Here is an 18,006-nt window from a genome sequence, read left to right as displayed (position 1 = left end):
TCCAGCCAGGAGTTGTAATAGCTTCCGCTCTATTATGAACATATGAATAAGAGGAGGGAGGGAGGAGCATTACATCGCTAATTTGGAGAGCTGATTTTGACAGAAGCGAGTAAGTTCATATAAAATTGTTTTGTGGGGTGAGAATTAAGGTCCTTGATTATACAAATATGATCAGCAGGAGAATCATGAATAATACTGTGTAATTCCCCATAGGATCATGCAGTAATGATCAAAATTATTGTTATTTTCCCATGGCATATAAACATTAATAATTAGGATAATCGAGTTCCCTACTGTCACTTGAAGCCCCAGCAATCTGTCTCCTGTAGGTCATCACCTTTATCATATTGTCTAACGATTTGTGCCACAGGAAAGAAAGGCCTCCTTTCGGGCTACCGGCTAGGATTTGATCTGTAACTTGCATCGATGAAGTCGAGAAGGTTCTGTAGTCTTCATGAATTGAATCGCATATGGCAAGGTCATGTGGCCAGAGGAGCGTTTCTTGCAGTGCAATAATGCCTTTGAAGTTTTTGCAGAACATGTTTAGAAGAGGAATGTTCCGCTTGAGGCCAAAGATATTCCAAGAGATTATGTTTAAATGTATCCATGACTACTCACGAAGATGGGAGATGAATGCGCTGATCATTTGGGTGGATGGGGGGTTACCCAGAGGGAGTGGTCAGTCACTTGTCGTGGGGGGTTGGCTGGCACTTGCGGTGGAAATGACCCTGGTTGGAGTGTCAGTAAGTTCCCCTGGGGGTGGTTGATCCCGGATAGTCTGTATCTTGAAACTAATATATTAGGACCGAAATTCTCGCCTTAAGAATCGTTGAGGTGTTGAAATAGGCAGGTAATCCTGTAAGCCACTTTATGTTTAATCCTGCATGGGATTTCGTGAGAGATGAGTGGGTCAGAGCCAGTGAGAAAACTTGACTCTCTCCACAATGGCATCCAGCGTCACCGATGACGTAGATTGTGAATTACTACGTGGCACCTCTTCTCAGGTGTCGGTCGAGGTGAAACACGAATGTTGGGCTCCGGTCCAGCGGCCAAACGGGAGGTTCTTCTCTTCTTTCTGCTTGTTTGTATCTGCCAGCCGCCAGACCCCTCATGATCAGTTTCATCTGCATCTACGATGGGTTTGGGGGGGAGAGATAGGGTGGGGAGGATTACAAGGGCTAGTAATCATCACCGGGGATATATCTTCCACCGGAGGCACTGGGAGGAGAAGAGGTTGGGGGTCAACAGTCCCCTCGGAACGGGGCACTTCGTGTTGCTGGGAGGCGAGGAAAAACTGGATGCCGCATTCGTAGTAGTCTGGTGGCTATCTGTGCGATTGTCTATCGATCCCTGCACTCCTGATCGCATCCCAGATCCGTGTGAGGTTATTTGATTCCACCTTTTTAAGGCTGATTATGGATTCCTGTAGTCCTTTGATCACGTCCCAGATTCTTGATAAATTATCATTTGTCTCCTGCATTTTTTTCAGAGTTTTTTCCAATTATTTCTGAGAGAGATTTTAACTGTTTTGAGGGCATTTTCTGCAGTGTGGTACACCGCAGGTAGGCTTAGGTCAGCAGGGCCCTTTGGAGGCAGGTTGTAAGGGTCATCGGCGTATATTTCCACCGAGCAGGTCCTTAGCCACTTAGTGATATACGATATTTTTTTGTGAGAGGACAAGTTCTTCGCGGATCGCTACTTGAGAATGCTCTCTGGTATCAGATCTTTGCATTTCGTATATGCAACGTTGATTTCCTCATCGGAGAAGCATCGCTGACAGATTGTATAGCGGACTCGACGTCGGAACGGTTCGATTGGTATTGAATAAAGAAAAGACAATTGTTCGCGAGTACGGAACTTGTGTAAGGGGCACAGGCACCGGTAGGTGCCGAGGGTCACTTGCGCAACGTTGGAGGTTGGTCGGGTGACATTTTTGCGGTAAGGGAGGGGTCAAGCACTAACACATACACTGCATTCTACCCATTTCCCAGACCAATAGGCCTCGGAGAAGCTGTGATTTGAAAGATTTCTAAGGCACTGATTGGAGCAGAAAGAATATTAGAATATCTGCCGTTGCACAACACTCTCCGGCTTACACGCCGGGTATTACGTGGAGACACTATTAACACATTGCTTACTATAAGAGGTATAGTCCCAATGGCGAAAAACCCTTCTTTTCTGTGAAGAAACGCGAGAGAGACCTCCAACACGTCCGCACCCCACACAATCAGTTATACATGTTTAGTGCAAGCACAGTGGAAGAGGTGACTATCCGTTAATGGATAAGATGAATAGTTTTAGTGCAAGCACAGTGGAAGAGGTGACTATCCATCCAACTTACGCTCCTGGCAGTCCAAGGGAGGATGGTGGGGTTTGCTCACGGGTAGTTGCTTCCTCAAACAAGCCTGTTGAACGCGTATCCCGGGACTCTTTAGGCGGCTATTGGAAAGGCGCCCGGATGGATGTGTATACGCTTTCGTCAAGTGACTCGGACAGGTGTTTAAAAGGATATAGCAAACATTTTGCTCAGTAAACGTGTGAAAAAGCAAGAGTGCCGTCCTCTCCCTCTTGTCATTTTTGGGAGAGCCCTCGCCATGTTCCGATTACCTTGGCTCCCAAGAAAGTGTCCGAGCAACCTACGTCAGCTCGCATGGTGTATTCTGAACGTCACGTGCATGATATATGTACATGACGCCTGACAGTCAAGCAACAGCTGTCAGCACCCCATATACAGGTGTGCAGTGTTAGAGCCCACAATATCAGAGCGTCCACCACCCGATAGGATAAAGCAAAGGTGTCCATAACCCGAGTGTTCTTTGGTCAAACAACCAGTATAAATGCATGGGAGCTTGTCCAGCACCTGAATGTATAGAGTCCAAGCACAAGGTGCCTGAATGCCACTCAGTATATGATTGTGTTCCTCTTGAACAGTAAAGTTCAGTTGTATTACAGAAGAGGACAGTGTTAGAATAACTGATTGCTGAGTGTTCAGCATCCAATTGTGCAGGGTATGCTTAACACATTCCAGTGGAAGTAGAGCCCAGGTATCCAGCGTCCACTAACCTGCTATCAGAAGTACAATTGGAAGGAGACCTTACAAATCAAACAGTGACTGGACAGTATCCTGAACCTACTCCAGAATCCCTCAACTATTACTTGGAATCCTCAGGTGGTGTTAGATGTTTCTTCAGCCTCATCAGATAAAGATGATGGAGAACAGGAGCAACCGACTTTTAATTTTTCATCTCTTCTATATTATTTCCTCATTTGCTACCCCTCTTCTTTTATTCCAGCGACACCATCTTCTCTGGGATCTGTTTTTATGACACAACCACCTTCAGGAATTATACTAGACACAGCGGGAGGGGGGGGGGGGGGGGATGCTGGATTTAATACGTAATGCTATAAGGGAAGAGGAAGAAATGTGTAATATTAATAAACATTACCTTAATATAATTTATCTAGCCCTAAATCCCCAAAAACCGCACCAAAATTTACCACATTGGCAACCCTGTTACCTCCTATTCTGTCCGCCAGTTGGCAACACTGTCGTTGACAGATACGAAAACCTTCCCTCAAATCAGTTGTTAACGAGCGCCCGTGTTGTTTACATCACGGCCGCTCTTTATAAATTTCCTTAAACATTTTTGTGCCTTTAAAGCTTTCATTATTTGTTAAATGAAACTTTATATGAATTACCACTCACGCATTACATCACGAAATAGTGAATTAACTTTGATTTCTGTTGTGGTTCTTATCTTAAATTACGAACTTTTGCGCGACCCGGAACTACTGACCTGTCCAATTCTACAATGGATTACCAAGAAATTACGATGCTTCCTTCTGCCAGCAACATCAGGAACTGCCCGGTTTGTGGGACAAGGATGAGTAGCAGGGAGTATGAACCCCATGACATTTGTAGTTCTTGTCGTGGACAGGTTTGTGACTTGACTTCTCGTTGTGACGTATGTAAGCCCTGGTCTGACGAGGATATGACTGCTTATATGAAACGCCAAACAATCTTGCAGCGTAAAAGATCGGTTAAGGAGAAAAAGAAATCGATTGCTAAAACTGTATCTAACGAATTCTTTGACTTGGGCGCTCATGATTCTGGCTCTTCGGTTTCGGTATCGTACGACTCCGATTCCGAATTAATTGATGCTTTGCCCCCTGTACAACCTGTAATTAGTGAAGTTAGTTCTGATGTAGATTCGAGGATTTTGGCAATGGAAACTACCTGGAAACAGAATTTTAAGAAATTACAGCTTAGTCTAGATAGAGATATTTCTGCTAAGTTTAACAATCTGTCAGAGAATTTTCAAGAAGCCTTTACTAGAATGTCTAACACACTTTTAGATTCATTTTCAGCTCCTCGTCAGGTACCTGTCGACAGCACCATGGGTAACGGTGCGACAGATACCCCGGCTTGTGAACCCCGTCGTGGCGAAGGCCTAGGGGGGATCCAGTCCGGGCAGGTGCCTAACGAATCTTTACCCAACGTGTCCTCTGTTAGTCCCGTAACAGTGCCAAAGGGCGCTTATTTAGGAGAAGGGGGGAGGGATATTAGTGTCAGACCTAAGATAGCTAGTCGTCAGGATTTTACTTCAGAGGAAGTTTCTAAGTTAGGATCTGACGATGATGATGATGATGACGCGGATTCGTGTGATATTGATATTTCCTCGAATGGATGTCATGATGTAGAATTCAAGAAACTTTTTGATTTAATTTTGAGTTTTCTTCCTCAGGCGAGGCCTAAAGAGCAGAAGCAGCCTCCGCCTCGTTGTATTACAGAAGGGATTTTTCTTGACGGTCCTTCCCGGTCACGGGAATTTTTACGTTTTCCCTTTGCCCAGAGGTTCGCGAGAGTGAGGACGGACGTTGCCGCTAAACATTTCGAAGGTGATCGGGGAAGGGAAGAGGAAGCTCTCTTCTCTTCTACGACACCGGAGAGGAGTTTACCAGGTGGCGGATGATTCTTCATTCTCTCGACCCCCCAAGCCAAATCCTGATTTTTGTCCGACTTTCAAGTCAAACCTTGCCTTCTAAGGCTTCGGTCTCTGTCTCAATTGAAGATTTTATTGCTATGGAGGCTGTTATGAGCTCCTTACAAGAAGCTCAATCCTTCAATATGTGGGTCCTCGGAGGGCTTTTAATGTATATCAAGGACTCCGGGTTTGTTCCTCCTGATGCTCCTCTTTTTGAGAAATTCTGCTCATCCATTTCAATCGCTTCTGTACATCAGAACGAGCTTGCTGCTTCAATGCAGGCCTTTCTTGTTTCTCTAAGGCGTAACCTGTATTTGTCGCAGTTACCCTCCTCTGTATCGGAGATTCAGAGAACCCGTCTGTTGTCCTCTTCTCCTTTTGGTGATTTCCTTTTCGATATTTCTGTGCTTTCTGAGGTTTTGAAGGAACATCAAGGTGATGCCTCTTCCCAAGCTCACTGGGCCTTATCAAGAGCTTTTTCCTCTGGTCTTCCTCCCATTCCTTCAAGGAGTAAGCGTAAGTTTAGGACCAGATCTGTACCTTCTGCTCCAGCCCAACAACCTCCTTCTGGCTCTTTTTTTCCAGAGTACATCTCAGGTTGCTGGTGCCTCTTCTTCATCCTCTGGTGCTCACCCTTTGAAACGCGGAGAGGTTCTTGGCGTGGCTCCAAGGGCAGAGAAAGAGCTCAACCTCCAGGAGGACCTTCTTCTTCTTCTTCTTCTTCCTTGTCTCTGCATAAGAATTTTTCGGAAGTAGGAGTCATCACCTCGCCTGGAGACCGCAGTAGGAGCTTGTCTCTCCGCCATTGGTCAGCTTGGCAGGGGAGAGCGGTGGATGCTTGGGTGGTGGAGGTCCTGAAGGAAGGTTACGAGATCCCTTTTGTTTCCAGACCTCCACTTTCCAATCGTCCTCTCGAGTTCAGCAGTTATTCCCCTCACTCAATCAGGGGTCAAGCCTTGGAGAAGGAGCTTTCGGCCCTCTTGGAGAAGGATGCCATAGAGCGAGCTCCTCCTTCTCCCGGGTTTTACTCTCGATGTTTTGTAGTTCTAAAGGCCTCGGTGCCTGGCGCCCCATCATAGATCTTTCGGTTTTGAACAAGTTCATTCTAAAGTCCAAGTTCAGGATGGAGACGGTCCAGACTGTTCTTTCATCCGTCAGGAGGGGGACTGGATGATTTCCATCGATCTGCAGGATGCTTATCTGCAAATCCCCATCCATCCAAGAAGCAGACTTACCTTCGGTTTTTTCACGGACTCGGGAGTTTCCAGTTCAAGACCCTTTGTTTCGGCCTCACCACTGCTCCACAGGTCTTTTCTCGGGTGATGGCTCCTGTTTCAGCTATTCTGCATCAGTTAAATGTAAGGATGCTTCGGTATCTGGACGATTGGCTAGTCCAGGCCGAATCTCTAGAGAAATGTCTCCGGTCGAGGGAGATAGTTCTGTCTCTTTGTGTCGAGTTGGGCATTCGTGTCAACTTCGACAAGTCCAATCTAATCCCTTGCCAGATCATGACTTATCTGGGGATTGTTTTGAATTCCCAGATTTTGAGGGCTTCTCCCGCTCAGAAACGGATAGACAAGCTTCTGAGTCTGATCGAAGAATTTTTGTCCTCCGTAATGCAGCCAGTTTCTCTTTGGAGGTCTCTCCTGGGCCATTTGTCATCCCTCATCCAACTGGTTCCCGGAGGTCGTCTCAGAATGAGGTCCCTTCAGTCGACACTTCGCCAGTCATGGGATTTCGTGTCCGAGGACACGATAGTCGCCTCTTCTCCACAATGTCGGAAGGATCTCCGTTGGTGGATGCAAGTTCACCGCCTCAAGTCAGGGACATCTCTTCTGTTTCGGTTCCTCCGGACCTAATGTTTTGGTCAGACGCCTCGGATCAAGGTTGGGGCGCACACCTGGGCTCCGAAGCCGCTTCGGGCTTTTGGTTAGAGGAGGAGAGGAGCATGTCAATAAATTGGAGGGAACTGAGGGCAGTGTACCTAGGCCTTCTTTCATTTCAGGAACAACTGTTGGAGTCGGTTGTCGCGATCTTTGTCGACAACACCACAGCAGTCTCGTACTTGAGAAACCAAGGCGGCACACAGTCGGATCTTCTCACTCAAGAAGCCCGATCAATCCTGTGTTGGGCAGAAGACAGGGGGATTACGTTGGTCCCTCAGTTTATCCTGGGCCATCACAACGTCTTAGCAGACGCCTTGTCGAGACCGAACGAAGTTCAAGGGTCGGAGTGGACACTTTGCCAGGAAGTCTTCGACAGCCTCAGGAAGAAATGGCCTGTCACAGTCGATCTGTTTGCCACCCCACTGAATTTTCGGTGCCAGATATTCTTCGCCCCTTACCAGACTCCTCAGAGTGCCGGGACAGACTCTCTTTTGCAGGACTGGGAGGGACTTCAAGCCTATGCTTTTCCTCCGTTTCTCTCTGGTGAGGTCAGTCCTCAACAAAGTGAGGGCAACCAAGCGTCTGGATCTCACCTTGATCGCCCCCTTCTGGCCACAGAAGGAGTGGTTTCCCGACCTTCTGGAAGCACTGGTGGAACCCCCCATTCGCCTGCCAGAGAGACCAGATCTTCTCAAACAACCCCATTTTCATCGGTTCCATCAGAGGCTCCACATGCTTCATCTTCATGCCTGGAGACTGTCAGGAGGTTCTCCAAGCACGAAGGGTTCTCCTCCAGAGTGGCGCGACAGTTGGCTCTTGCCAGGCGGCAATCAACCAGAGTAAATTATCAGGCTAAATGGTCGGTTTACAGGCGTTGGTGTAAGTCTCAAGGACATTCAATTTCTAGACCTTCCTTACGAAAGTAGCGGAGTTTTTAGTTCATTTACATCATGACAGGGCCCTGTCACCTTCGTGCATTAAGGGTTATAGGTCTATGCTTTCCTATGTTTTTAAGGCAAGGCTTCCTGAGATCTCTTCATCTTATGTCATTAGAGATTTACTTCGATCTTTTTCCCTATCTCGACCCAGGCCGCAGTGTTCGCCTCCGACATGGGACGTTAACAAAGTCCTTCAAGCCTTAAGGTTCCCTCCGTTTGAGCCTCTGAATTCTGCCAAATTTAGGGACCTCTCTTCTAAGACACTCTTCCTTGTCTCACTGGCTACAGCCAAGAGGGTGGGTGAACTGCAAGCACATCTTTTTCTGGTTGCCAGATCTGGACAAGACATGATTTTGTCATACCTTCCTGAATTTGTCGCAAAGACTGAATCGTCTGATAATCCCATTCCCAGGTCTTTCGTACTGAAGTCGCTGGTCGACTTTGTTGGTAATTTAAATGAGGAATTAGTTCTTTGCCCTGTTAGGGCGCTCTCATGTTATTTACGCCGCACGAAGGACATTCAGGGTCGTCCCCGTCATCTGTTTGTTTCACCCGAAATGTCAAGAGACCTATTTCAAAGAATGGTGTATCCTTTTTTCTCAGAGATCTGATCGTTAAAACTGGTGGTTCGGCTGCTGGGGAAGACCAGACGCCGAGAGCACACAGTATTAGAGCAGTTGCTACATCAGTAGCTTTTAATGAGAATGTCTGTCGCCAAGGTGCTTGAGGCGGCGACTTGGCGTTCTAATTCTGTTTTTTGCCTCTTTTTACTTGAGGGATATTTCTCTAGTTCTAGGCGACCTTCCGTTCTTTGGGCCCGTTGGTGATGGCAGACAGGTCGTCAGACAGGAGAATTAGGTAGTCTTCCTGTTTTACGTTTGGTTGCTACCTGTATATTATTCATTAATTTTTTTGTTGTATATATTTTTTGTTTTTGTATTATAACCCATGGCAGTTTTTGACGTAGTTATAATGGGAATTAGGCAGTTTGGTATTTAGGTGTTTTTGATGACAAGGACTGACTGCTTGGCAACTCATGCTGCTTCCATTTTCAGTGTGAAATGGTTCCAGCCACTGGGTTGTCGGCACTGGCGACTACGCTTCTCCCAGAGTCGATGCTGACCTAGGACTAGCCACTGGTTCGCTTGTCCTGACGACTCCTGCTTCTTCCACTGTCCTGGACAGGGAATTAGTCGATGGATCGTCTGCTGTCATCTGGTGACTCGCTCACCATCTACTTTTTGTCTCACCTGTCTTCTCAGAGTCAGACACTCGTGGAGATCAGGCGACATTTAGTAGCCCTGAGTTTCTTGTTGACGAAGTCGGTTGCGTTGATACACCCCCGATGATCGTGTAACATGAGACCAGGTTGGACTGTCAGGCATTCGTCCTTCGGGACTGAATCGCCTTTTTGCTCCGCGCTCCTTTCTCTTGGCACCAGAAAGCTCGAGTTAGGAGTTGCTCATGAGCCGATTCGTTGCTGGCGACTTCGGGTTGCGTTGATACACCCCCAAGGTTTGCTTAGCTTTGAATTGCCCAGACAGTCCAGACACTCATCCTTTAGGGAAAGAATAGTGCTTGATAGTCTTCAGGGTGCAGCCTTGCTGTCCGCAATTCGTCTGACTGGTCACCTGGTCGGTCACCTGACTTTAGTACAGACGGACTGACTATGCACTTACTCCTTGTCCTGTGCTACCGCAGTTGGTGGCATGTTATGGTAGGAGACTTTGAGTTGTTAGTATCTTTGACCTTGGGTTGAGTTTTGACTGCCTATGATATATATTTCTTTGTTTGTTTTCTCCTATTCTGTCCGAAGGGGAAATTGTATTCAGATTCCCTCCTCCTTTTCAATGTGGTTAATCGGGCTAGATAAATTATATTAAGGTAATGTTTATTAATATGGAATTTTTATTCTAAAATTAATATTAATAATACTTACCTGTATAATTTATCTAGTCCCACCCATCCTACCCACGATCTGCCTATCACAACTGATTTGAGGGAAGGTTTTCGTATCTGTCAACGACAGTGTTGCCAACTGGCGGACAGAATAGGAGGTAACAGGGTTGCCAATGTGGTAAATTTTGGTGCGGTTTTTGGGGATTTAGGGCTAGATAAATTATACAGGTAAGTATTATTAATATTAATTTTAGAATAAAAATTCCATATATATATATATATATATATATTAATATATATATATATATATATATATATATGTGTGTGTGTGTGTGTGTGTGTGGTTTAAAGTGGAAAGGCCTATCAGGAAAACCCCAACAAAAATTTGTATATTTTTTTTTTTAATAGTTTTATCACAGAAAGTGCATTTTATGATGAAATTGATAAGAAAAACAGGAATTTGTGGGTTTTTCTCACAGAAAAACGCCTTGAATAGGTGAATTTTCCATGAATAATTGGGCTGTATTTAATAATGCTATAAGGGAAGAGGAAGAAATGTGTAATATATATATATATATATATATATATATATATAATATTATATATATATATATATATATATATGTGTGTGTGTGTGTTAGTTGGATTAAAGTGGCCTATCAGGAAAACCCCAACAAAAATTTGTATACTTTTTTTTAATTGTTTTATCACAGAAAGTGCATTTTATGATGAAATTGATAAGAAAAACAGGAATTTGTGGGTTTTTCTCACAGAAAAACGCCTTGAATAGGTGAATTTTCCATGAATAATTGGGGCTGTATGTTCCAGAGAGAAATCTGTGAATCTGAATAATGTGAATACGGGGGTCCATTATATAAGCAGAGGGGAGATGTCATGGATTGTGGTAACTACATTAGAATTAAACTGACAGAGCATGGATTGAAAGTTTTAGAGAGGATACTGGATGAGAGATTAAGAGAGATTGTAAGGATCGGGAACAGCGGTATGGATTCATGAGAGGAAGAGAGATTGTAAAGATCAGGAAACAAAGTATGGATCCATGAAAGGAAGAGGGACAGTAGATGCTATCTTCATTGTAAGACAGCTACAGGAAAGTAGGTTATACATAAATCAGGAGCTTCATTGTGCATTTATAGACCTAGAAAAAGCATATGATAGAATCCCAAGAGAAGTGATGTTTTGGTGTTTGAAGAGGAAAGTCCCAGAAAAGTTGGTTAGGCTAGTCCAGATTATATATCAAAGAATGAGAACAAAAGTAATAGCAGCAGTTTGGGAAATAGAAAACTTTAAAGTTAGTGTTGGATTACACCAGGGGTCAGCATTAAGACCATTATTATTTGTGCTAGTCATGGATGTGTTGAATGAAGAGATCATGAATGAAGTGCTGTGGGAGTTGTTGTATGGCAATGAGGAGGACCTACAGAGCAGAGAAGGGTTGGAGAGTGGCAGGAGTCTTTAAAGAGGGGTGGCTTAAAGGCAAATGAATAAAACAGGTTTTGGTGAGCAGAAGAGAAGATATAGACAATAGTAATAGTACAAGAAAGGATCTACTTTAAGCCAAGGTGAAGGGTGTGAGGCTGAAGTTAACAGTAGGATAAAAGCAGTGTGGGGGAAGTGGATAGATGTAGCTAGAGTATTATGTGATAAGAAATGCCTATATCTATAGGACAGTGATAAGACCAGTGTTAATGTATGGGTTGGGAACATGTGCTCTATGAAGAAAAGAGGAAGTAAAGCTTGAGAGAAAAGTGATGAAAATGCTGAAGTGGATTATGGGAATATCTCTGCTTGAGAGACAGGAAAAGGATGAAATAAGAAGAGCAGGCTTAGTAAAGATTTCAGAGGTGATAAGAATAGGGCTTGGGAAGAACCTGTTAGATCAAGAGGGAGACAGAGAATTAGATGGTGAGATAAAGTGAACGAAAATATGGAGAGAAGTGGTTTGGTGGAGGATGATGCTTTTGATAGAAGACAGTGGAGAAGGCGCATTAGGCAGCCGACCCCTTAATGGTAGGACAGAAGAACCATCACCTTCAGGAACAGTGGGCCTTCCAAAGATGGCATTGTCCTTTTTGTTCAAGAAGGCGTTCGCCAAGACTGACTTTTGGATAGCGTCAACTAGGCAAAGCGACTTTCTGTGTGTCTGTCTCGTTTAGTGACACAGGGACAAGTGTCATATGTCATGGGAGAAATGCCTTCCTTGTGAGTATCTGCCTCCTCTTAAGGGGATTTCTCTAGCCTTGTTGATTAAGCCTTGGCAAAGGTATTCTTTTCTGCCTCAGAGTTAGATCACCTTATCAAAGTTGTCTTTATAGTATTAGAAGTAATGAGCTTTCTAGGTTGGAAGTAGGCGCTCTAGCAAAGAAGATAGAGGACTGCCCAAACCTTCAAGAAAATTCTTCTTCAGACTGGCTTGGTGTACTACTTGGATGCACAGATAAGGCTATTAATAGATGGTGCACAAGAACGGGCCTTGATTTTTATGACAGGTCTACTTAAAAAGAGGGAATTATGGTGTTCATTTACCACTAAAAGGAGTAACCCTCTCAGAGGTTGCCACTGCTTTTCGCTCCAATAGACAAGACTAGCCTTCTCCCACATTTGACTCAAGTGAATCACTGAAGAGTTACAGAAAAAAAATCATGCAAAAGACCTCCTGGCACAATCTTCCAAACTTCTGAGGTACACAGGAGGTACTCTTGCAACTACTAGCATGAGGACAGTATCTCCTTGTGGGGGTTTTTCAAGTTACTCAATTGGAGCAGGATACTAATGGGAACAGATTTGAAGGATCAGTGAATTAAACTAAGATTTTCCTTAATATTACAGTTCACAACTTATAATTTAATGTTATCCTCTAATGCCTAACTTAACTTTACCCCAACTACCTAAGTATACACTAAACTTAATTCCTTAATCCTAGTACAGGCGGTCTGCAGTTAACGGGGCAATCCTCAGTGGCAAATCGGTAGAGCCCTACATCTCTGGTAACCCATTTACCAGACCTGGTAGGAGGTTACAAGGTCAATTTTAAAGTGATTATTATTTTTCCTGGGTGTACATATCAGAGCCTTTTATAAATCCAACCCACCTTGGCTGGCTGTCCTGCTTTGTCCTTGTGGCTGAAAAAAAAAATGAGTGATGACATAAGGTGGGTTAGGAATATATTCCCCACTCACCCAATAACTGCCAATTAATGAAAATGTTACCAATTTCAACAACTGTTCTGACTTGCACTGGAGAGTACTCCTGTATAAAAGGTTGCTGGTATACAAAAAAGAAATAAAATCATTATGAAGAATTTTTCATGTTTTGTCACTATCAGTGTATAATCCCTGGAAAGAACTTGTTTTATTTACATTCCAATATTGGCCAGTATAATCAAACCTGATGGGGTCACACTTGCAGGTGGTAATGCTCAACGCAATCCTTTAGCACAGCGAAATCCACCCAACGTTGGTGCTTCACCCTCAATGACTCCAGGTGGTGGTAGTGTTCATCCAATTGCATCGCTGACTCCATACCAAAACAGGCAAGTGTTACATTTTTTATGCATTATTTTTAATAATTTATTTTTCATGTGTGCTATATTTAATATACAGTTTGAACCAAAAAATCATTGTTTTATATAGTAATACCCCAAACTTATGTGATTTGATTTCCGCAAATTCACAATAGCACGAACTTTTCATTGGAACCTAACTAATTCATACGCAACTTCTTCACAATAGCACGAACAATTGCGAATGCTCCAGAAACAGAGCAAAACCCTGCAAAAGTGTTTGATTTAATTTATGTAATTTTTTTTAGTTTTAAAGCTTTTCTGTATAAAATCTGTATTACAAATTTATTTTTATTTTTGTGCATGTATAAATGTGATACAAAGGTAATTACAGCACCTACCATACAAAGGTAATTACAGCACCTACCAGTTAGTGCATATACAGGCGGTCCCCGGGTTACGACGGGGGTTCCGTTATTAAGACGCGTCGTAACCCGAAAATCGTTGTAAGCCGGAACGACGTTCTTGAAAACATGTCCACAGGGAAAATTTCACCACTAATTTGCAATTTTTCTTAGGGCCGTATCTCTAAAATTATCACTAATTTACTATTTTCATGTGCAACACTGTGTGTTCACAAATTACTGTATATTTTCATTAAAATACAAGAGAGAGAGAGAGAGAGAGAGAGAGAGAGAAAATAACTCCTTAGGTTTCAATAGATTGAAATGAATGTCTGTTGGCAACTTTTTCCCCCTCCCATAAATACATATATTTCTCCAGAGAAGAGAGAAAGAGAGGACTATGCAATTATGTTTGTCTGTCTATCAATTCTTTTGCTGAGAGCTAGAGAGATAAAAGGAAGAAATAGAAACACCAAATGTATGAGAAGTATCTTGTGGAGAGAGAGAGAGTTGTCCTTACAGTATTTAAAAGAGAGAAATGGAATGATTATTGTATTTAAAATATACTCAGATATGAATTGTGTACTTATAGTATTATTATTGGAAAATATTAATGATAAACTTATTACATACACGTCCATGAAAATGATCTCATCTCAGTAAGAGAGAGAGAGAGAGAGAGAGATTACATAAAACCATTAAATTCGTTGACTATTGTATGGCATTGTTAAGCTTGAGTGTCACTCGAGTTGAGGTGGGGAATTGATACAGAAAAGACAAAGGGAAGAATTTTCTTTTGAAATTAGTTATCGTATTATTACTACTTCTATTATTATTATTATTATTATTATTTGAAAATATAATAAAAACGTGCATCTACCATAAAAATTCTCTCATCTCAGTAAGAAAGAGGAATTATCCTTACAAGTGAAATGGAAAGGTCCATTTTCATCTCTTTAAAATACGACCATTATGAATTTTGTAGTTAAAGTTTTATTATTAATTATTATTAAATAACTGAAATTATCAATAAAAACATTTTTACATACTAGTACCATAAAAATTCTTTCATCTCGGGTAAAAGAGAGAGAGAGAGAGAGAGAATGTTTATCTCTCTCTGTTTATAACGCTTCCAGCGAAAGAGAGGGAGGGAGTTACCACCATGACACATTATTATCTTGTGTGGCAAAAGAGAGAGAGAGAGTTAACCTTAATTAAAAGTGACATGGATAGATTAGTACGTATTGTATTTCTTTAAAATACTATCACATATGAATTTTGTAATTACAGTTATTATTATTATTATTATTATTATTATTATTATTTATTATTATTATTATTTGAAAGTATTAAAAACAGATAGTACAAGTACATAAAAAATCTCTAGTCTCAGTAAATGAGAGAGAGAGAGAGAGAGAGAGAGAGAAGGGGGGGGAAAATGTCAGGACCACGTGATTGCAACACTGCAGCTCTCCCCCAGCTCTCCCCCCTCCTGGCTGTCACAGAACTTGATATGTATCTGACAGTTTTAGTACCTGCATCTCGAAAAAGGTTACTGGAAGTTACTTGAAGAAGACTGGGATTTCCTTTATTCTTCCATAATTTTTTAAATATAAGCTAAAATCTTACTAATTCACTATGGTATTTTCTTTAATGAATTGATATTATTGCTGTATAAATTAATATTAATATTTGAAAATAGTAAATCATTTATTTATCATACTAAAAAACATACATCTTTGTAGTATAGAGAGAGAGAGAGAGAGAGAATTATAGTGATTATTTTCGTTGGAAAATACAAAGAGAGAGAGAGACTGTGCTAAACTATAAAGGATTCTTATCTTATCATAGTATGTGTTTTTTAAAAGCGTCGTAAACTCGGAGCGTCGGAAGCGTCAGCGTCGTAACCTCAGAACAAGCGTCGTAACCCAGGGCGGATTTTTCAATATTTAAGAAAAAGCGTCGTAACCTCGGAACGTCGTAAGCCGGACCCGTCGTAACCCGGGGACCGCCTGTATGTACTTTTACAAAATGTGATACCCATTCACAAAGTTACTGCACTTTTCAAAGATGATATCCCTTCAGAAACTTAGTTTAATATCTGAAGTATGTACTAGTATACTACGATTGGTGTAAGTTTTCATGCTTTTAAGTGTAAATTCAGTATGGAGATTTTGTTTATGCTATTTATATTTTTGAAAATATATTCAAAGGCAGTACGTAATTCAGTGTTTACATTATATAAGACCTCCATGATCAACTAGTAAAACGTATCAGAGACAACAGAGTTGGCGTTCTGTGAAAATAATTTTTTTAACCTTGAAGAAAAGTGTTGGTACAATCTGTATGTACTATGCTACATAATTACAGCACATACAGTTAATGTACTTTTAGAAGATTTGATCTCATTTTCACTTATTAAAGATGATACCCCTCCAGAGTTTTACCCCCCCCCCCACCCCCCCCCTCTCTCTCTCTCTCTCTCTCTCTCTCTCTCTCTCTCTCTCTCTCTCTCTCTCTCTCTCTCTCATATGTACGCATACTGAGGACCCAACAAGAGCTGCCAACCTCTCTCTCTCTCTCTCTCTCTCTCTCTCTCTCTCTCTCTCTCGTAGTTAGGCCTTACTCTAGTGCATGATTTTAAATTGATTGAATTTTTCCTTCATCCTCTGCAAACATTACATATATACATACATGTTTTCTTTATTTTATTGAATTGTGTACCTTCGTTATGATTGACTTGTGAAGTTTACCTAGTGACCCAAAGAGAAGTTTTTCACTTATATAACTTACCCGGTGGTTACATATAGCTGTCGTCTCCTGACGTCACGGCAGAATTTGAAATTCGCGGTAGCGCTAATGTTTTGACAGGTGATCCCTCTACTCCCGCCCTCTACCGGGTACCGGGAACCATTCCAACAATAAATCAGAAGTTCCTGCCGTCGGAACCGGTAACACGGTTCCTCTGCTGGTTGGAATTTGGATTTGATCATCTTGGTTTTCTCCTTTTGGTGATGTACCTTGAGTTTACTGATCTTTTTGCTAGCGCTATAATTATTTTGGTTTTGATATTGTTGTCCTTTTTAGGAATTATTTTGAATTCTTCACGATGTCTGACACCGGCTCTGTTCAGTATAGGGTGTGTAGTAGTGGGTGTAAGACTAGACTTCTTAAAGCTTCACTTGATCCTCATTCTACTTGTGTTAGTTGTTGAGGACGTGAATGTTCTTTTGAGAATACGTGTGAAGAATGTAAGTCTTAACAAAATCTCAGGAGTGGAAGGCACTGGGAAAGTATATGAGAAAGTTAGAAAAAGATAGAATCAGAAAGGCTTCACAGAGATCTTCTTCTAAGTCAGTGAGTAGCCAGGATATTCCTCTGAATTCTGTTAATCCTGTTCCTATTAACCCCGTAGTGGTTGTTCCTGCCCTCGAATCTGTATCTCCCGATCCCGATCCCGTGTCAGTATTACGAGCCGATATGGACTCGAAATTTGTCTCTTTCCTCACCACTATGCAGAAAATGGGTGAGACAGTGCAAAGAAGTGGTAGTTAAGTGTGATAAATTACTTAGTGCAAGTGTAGTGGGGAGGTGGTTGTTCGGCCCGTTCGTTCTCCTAGGTCTAGGCCCCTGTCAAACTCCCCAGATCATGGGAGGAGGCATGCCAAAAACCGAAGGGAGGCGAGCGGGATCTGCATCTCATTATCTGACAGATTTGCAAACCACATATGAAAATTGCAGTACATTGGGGCCATTCATTGTGACTGACACGGTATTGGGTGAGGGAGAGAAGGATGTATCCCATCCTCACTAACTTTTCTCCTTGATTATGTTTTTTGTAGTTTTAAGGTTGTCTGAAGATACAGGGTTTTTTTTTTGAGTATCTTTCAGTCTTTTAATGTCTTGGTGTATTTCTTAAACGGTTGTGGTGATCCCTCGTTTTTCATTGTATTTTGTGGTGATTTGTACTGCGCCCTGAGCAGGGGCATTATAGTCTTGTCCGTTACGGTCACGTCCTCAACGGCAAGTACTTATTATTGTGTCCGACGCACGGATCCATATATCCTGTCGGTACAATAAAGGCCAGCAGACTACAGAGGCAGTAACCCACTGAGTCAAGCGGTCTTTAAAGGTAAGGAACCTATTATCTTCGGATAATTCCAACAGTTGTTATTTTAGCTGCCATTGTCCCACCACCTAAATGTGTCAATCAGCTATATTTAACCACCGGGTAAGTTATGTAAGTGAAAATGACATTTTTATAATAATATAAAGTTTCACTTATACTTACCCGGTGGTTACATAACAAAGCCCGCCCTCCTCCCCTCATATGGACAGGTAGGCATGAAACTTCTGATTTATTGTTGGAAT

General features: G+C 42.3%; 1 protein-coding gene across 1 annotated transcript in view; it reads left to right on the top strand.

Moving 5' to 3' along the window:
- LOC135196528 (replication protein A 70 kDa DNA-binding subunit-like) overlaps positions 1 to 18,006 on the top strand; it is a 251,981-nt gene that overhangs the window by 144,278 nt on the left and 89,697 nt on the right. Inside the window, 1 exon segment of the mRNA XM_064223376.1 lies at positions 13,165 to 13,261. Within this exon segment, the coding sequence (XP_064079446.1) occupies positions 13,165 to 13,261 (97 nt within the window).

This window comes from Macrobrachium nipponense, chromosome 18 (assembly GCF_015104395.2).
Source record: "Macrobrachium nipponense isolate FS-2020 chromosome 18, ASM1510439v2, whole genome shotgun sequence".
In the NCBI taxonomy this organism is placed as follows: Eukaryota; Metazoa; Arthropoda; class Malacostraca; order Decapoda; family Palaemonidae; genus Macrobrachium; species Macrobrachium nipponense.
This window is presented reverse-complemented; position numbering and strand designations above follow the sequence as displayed.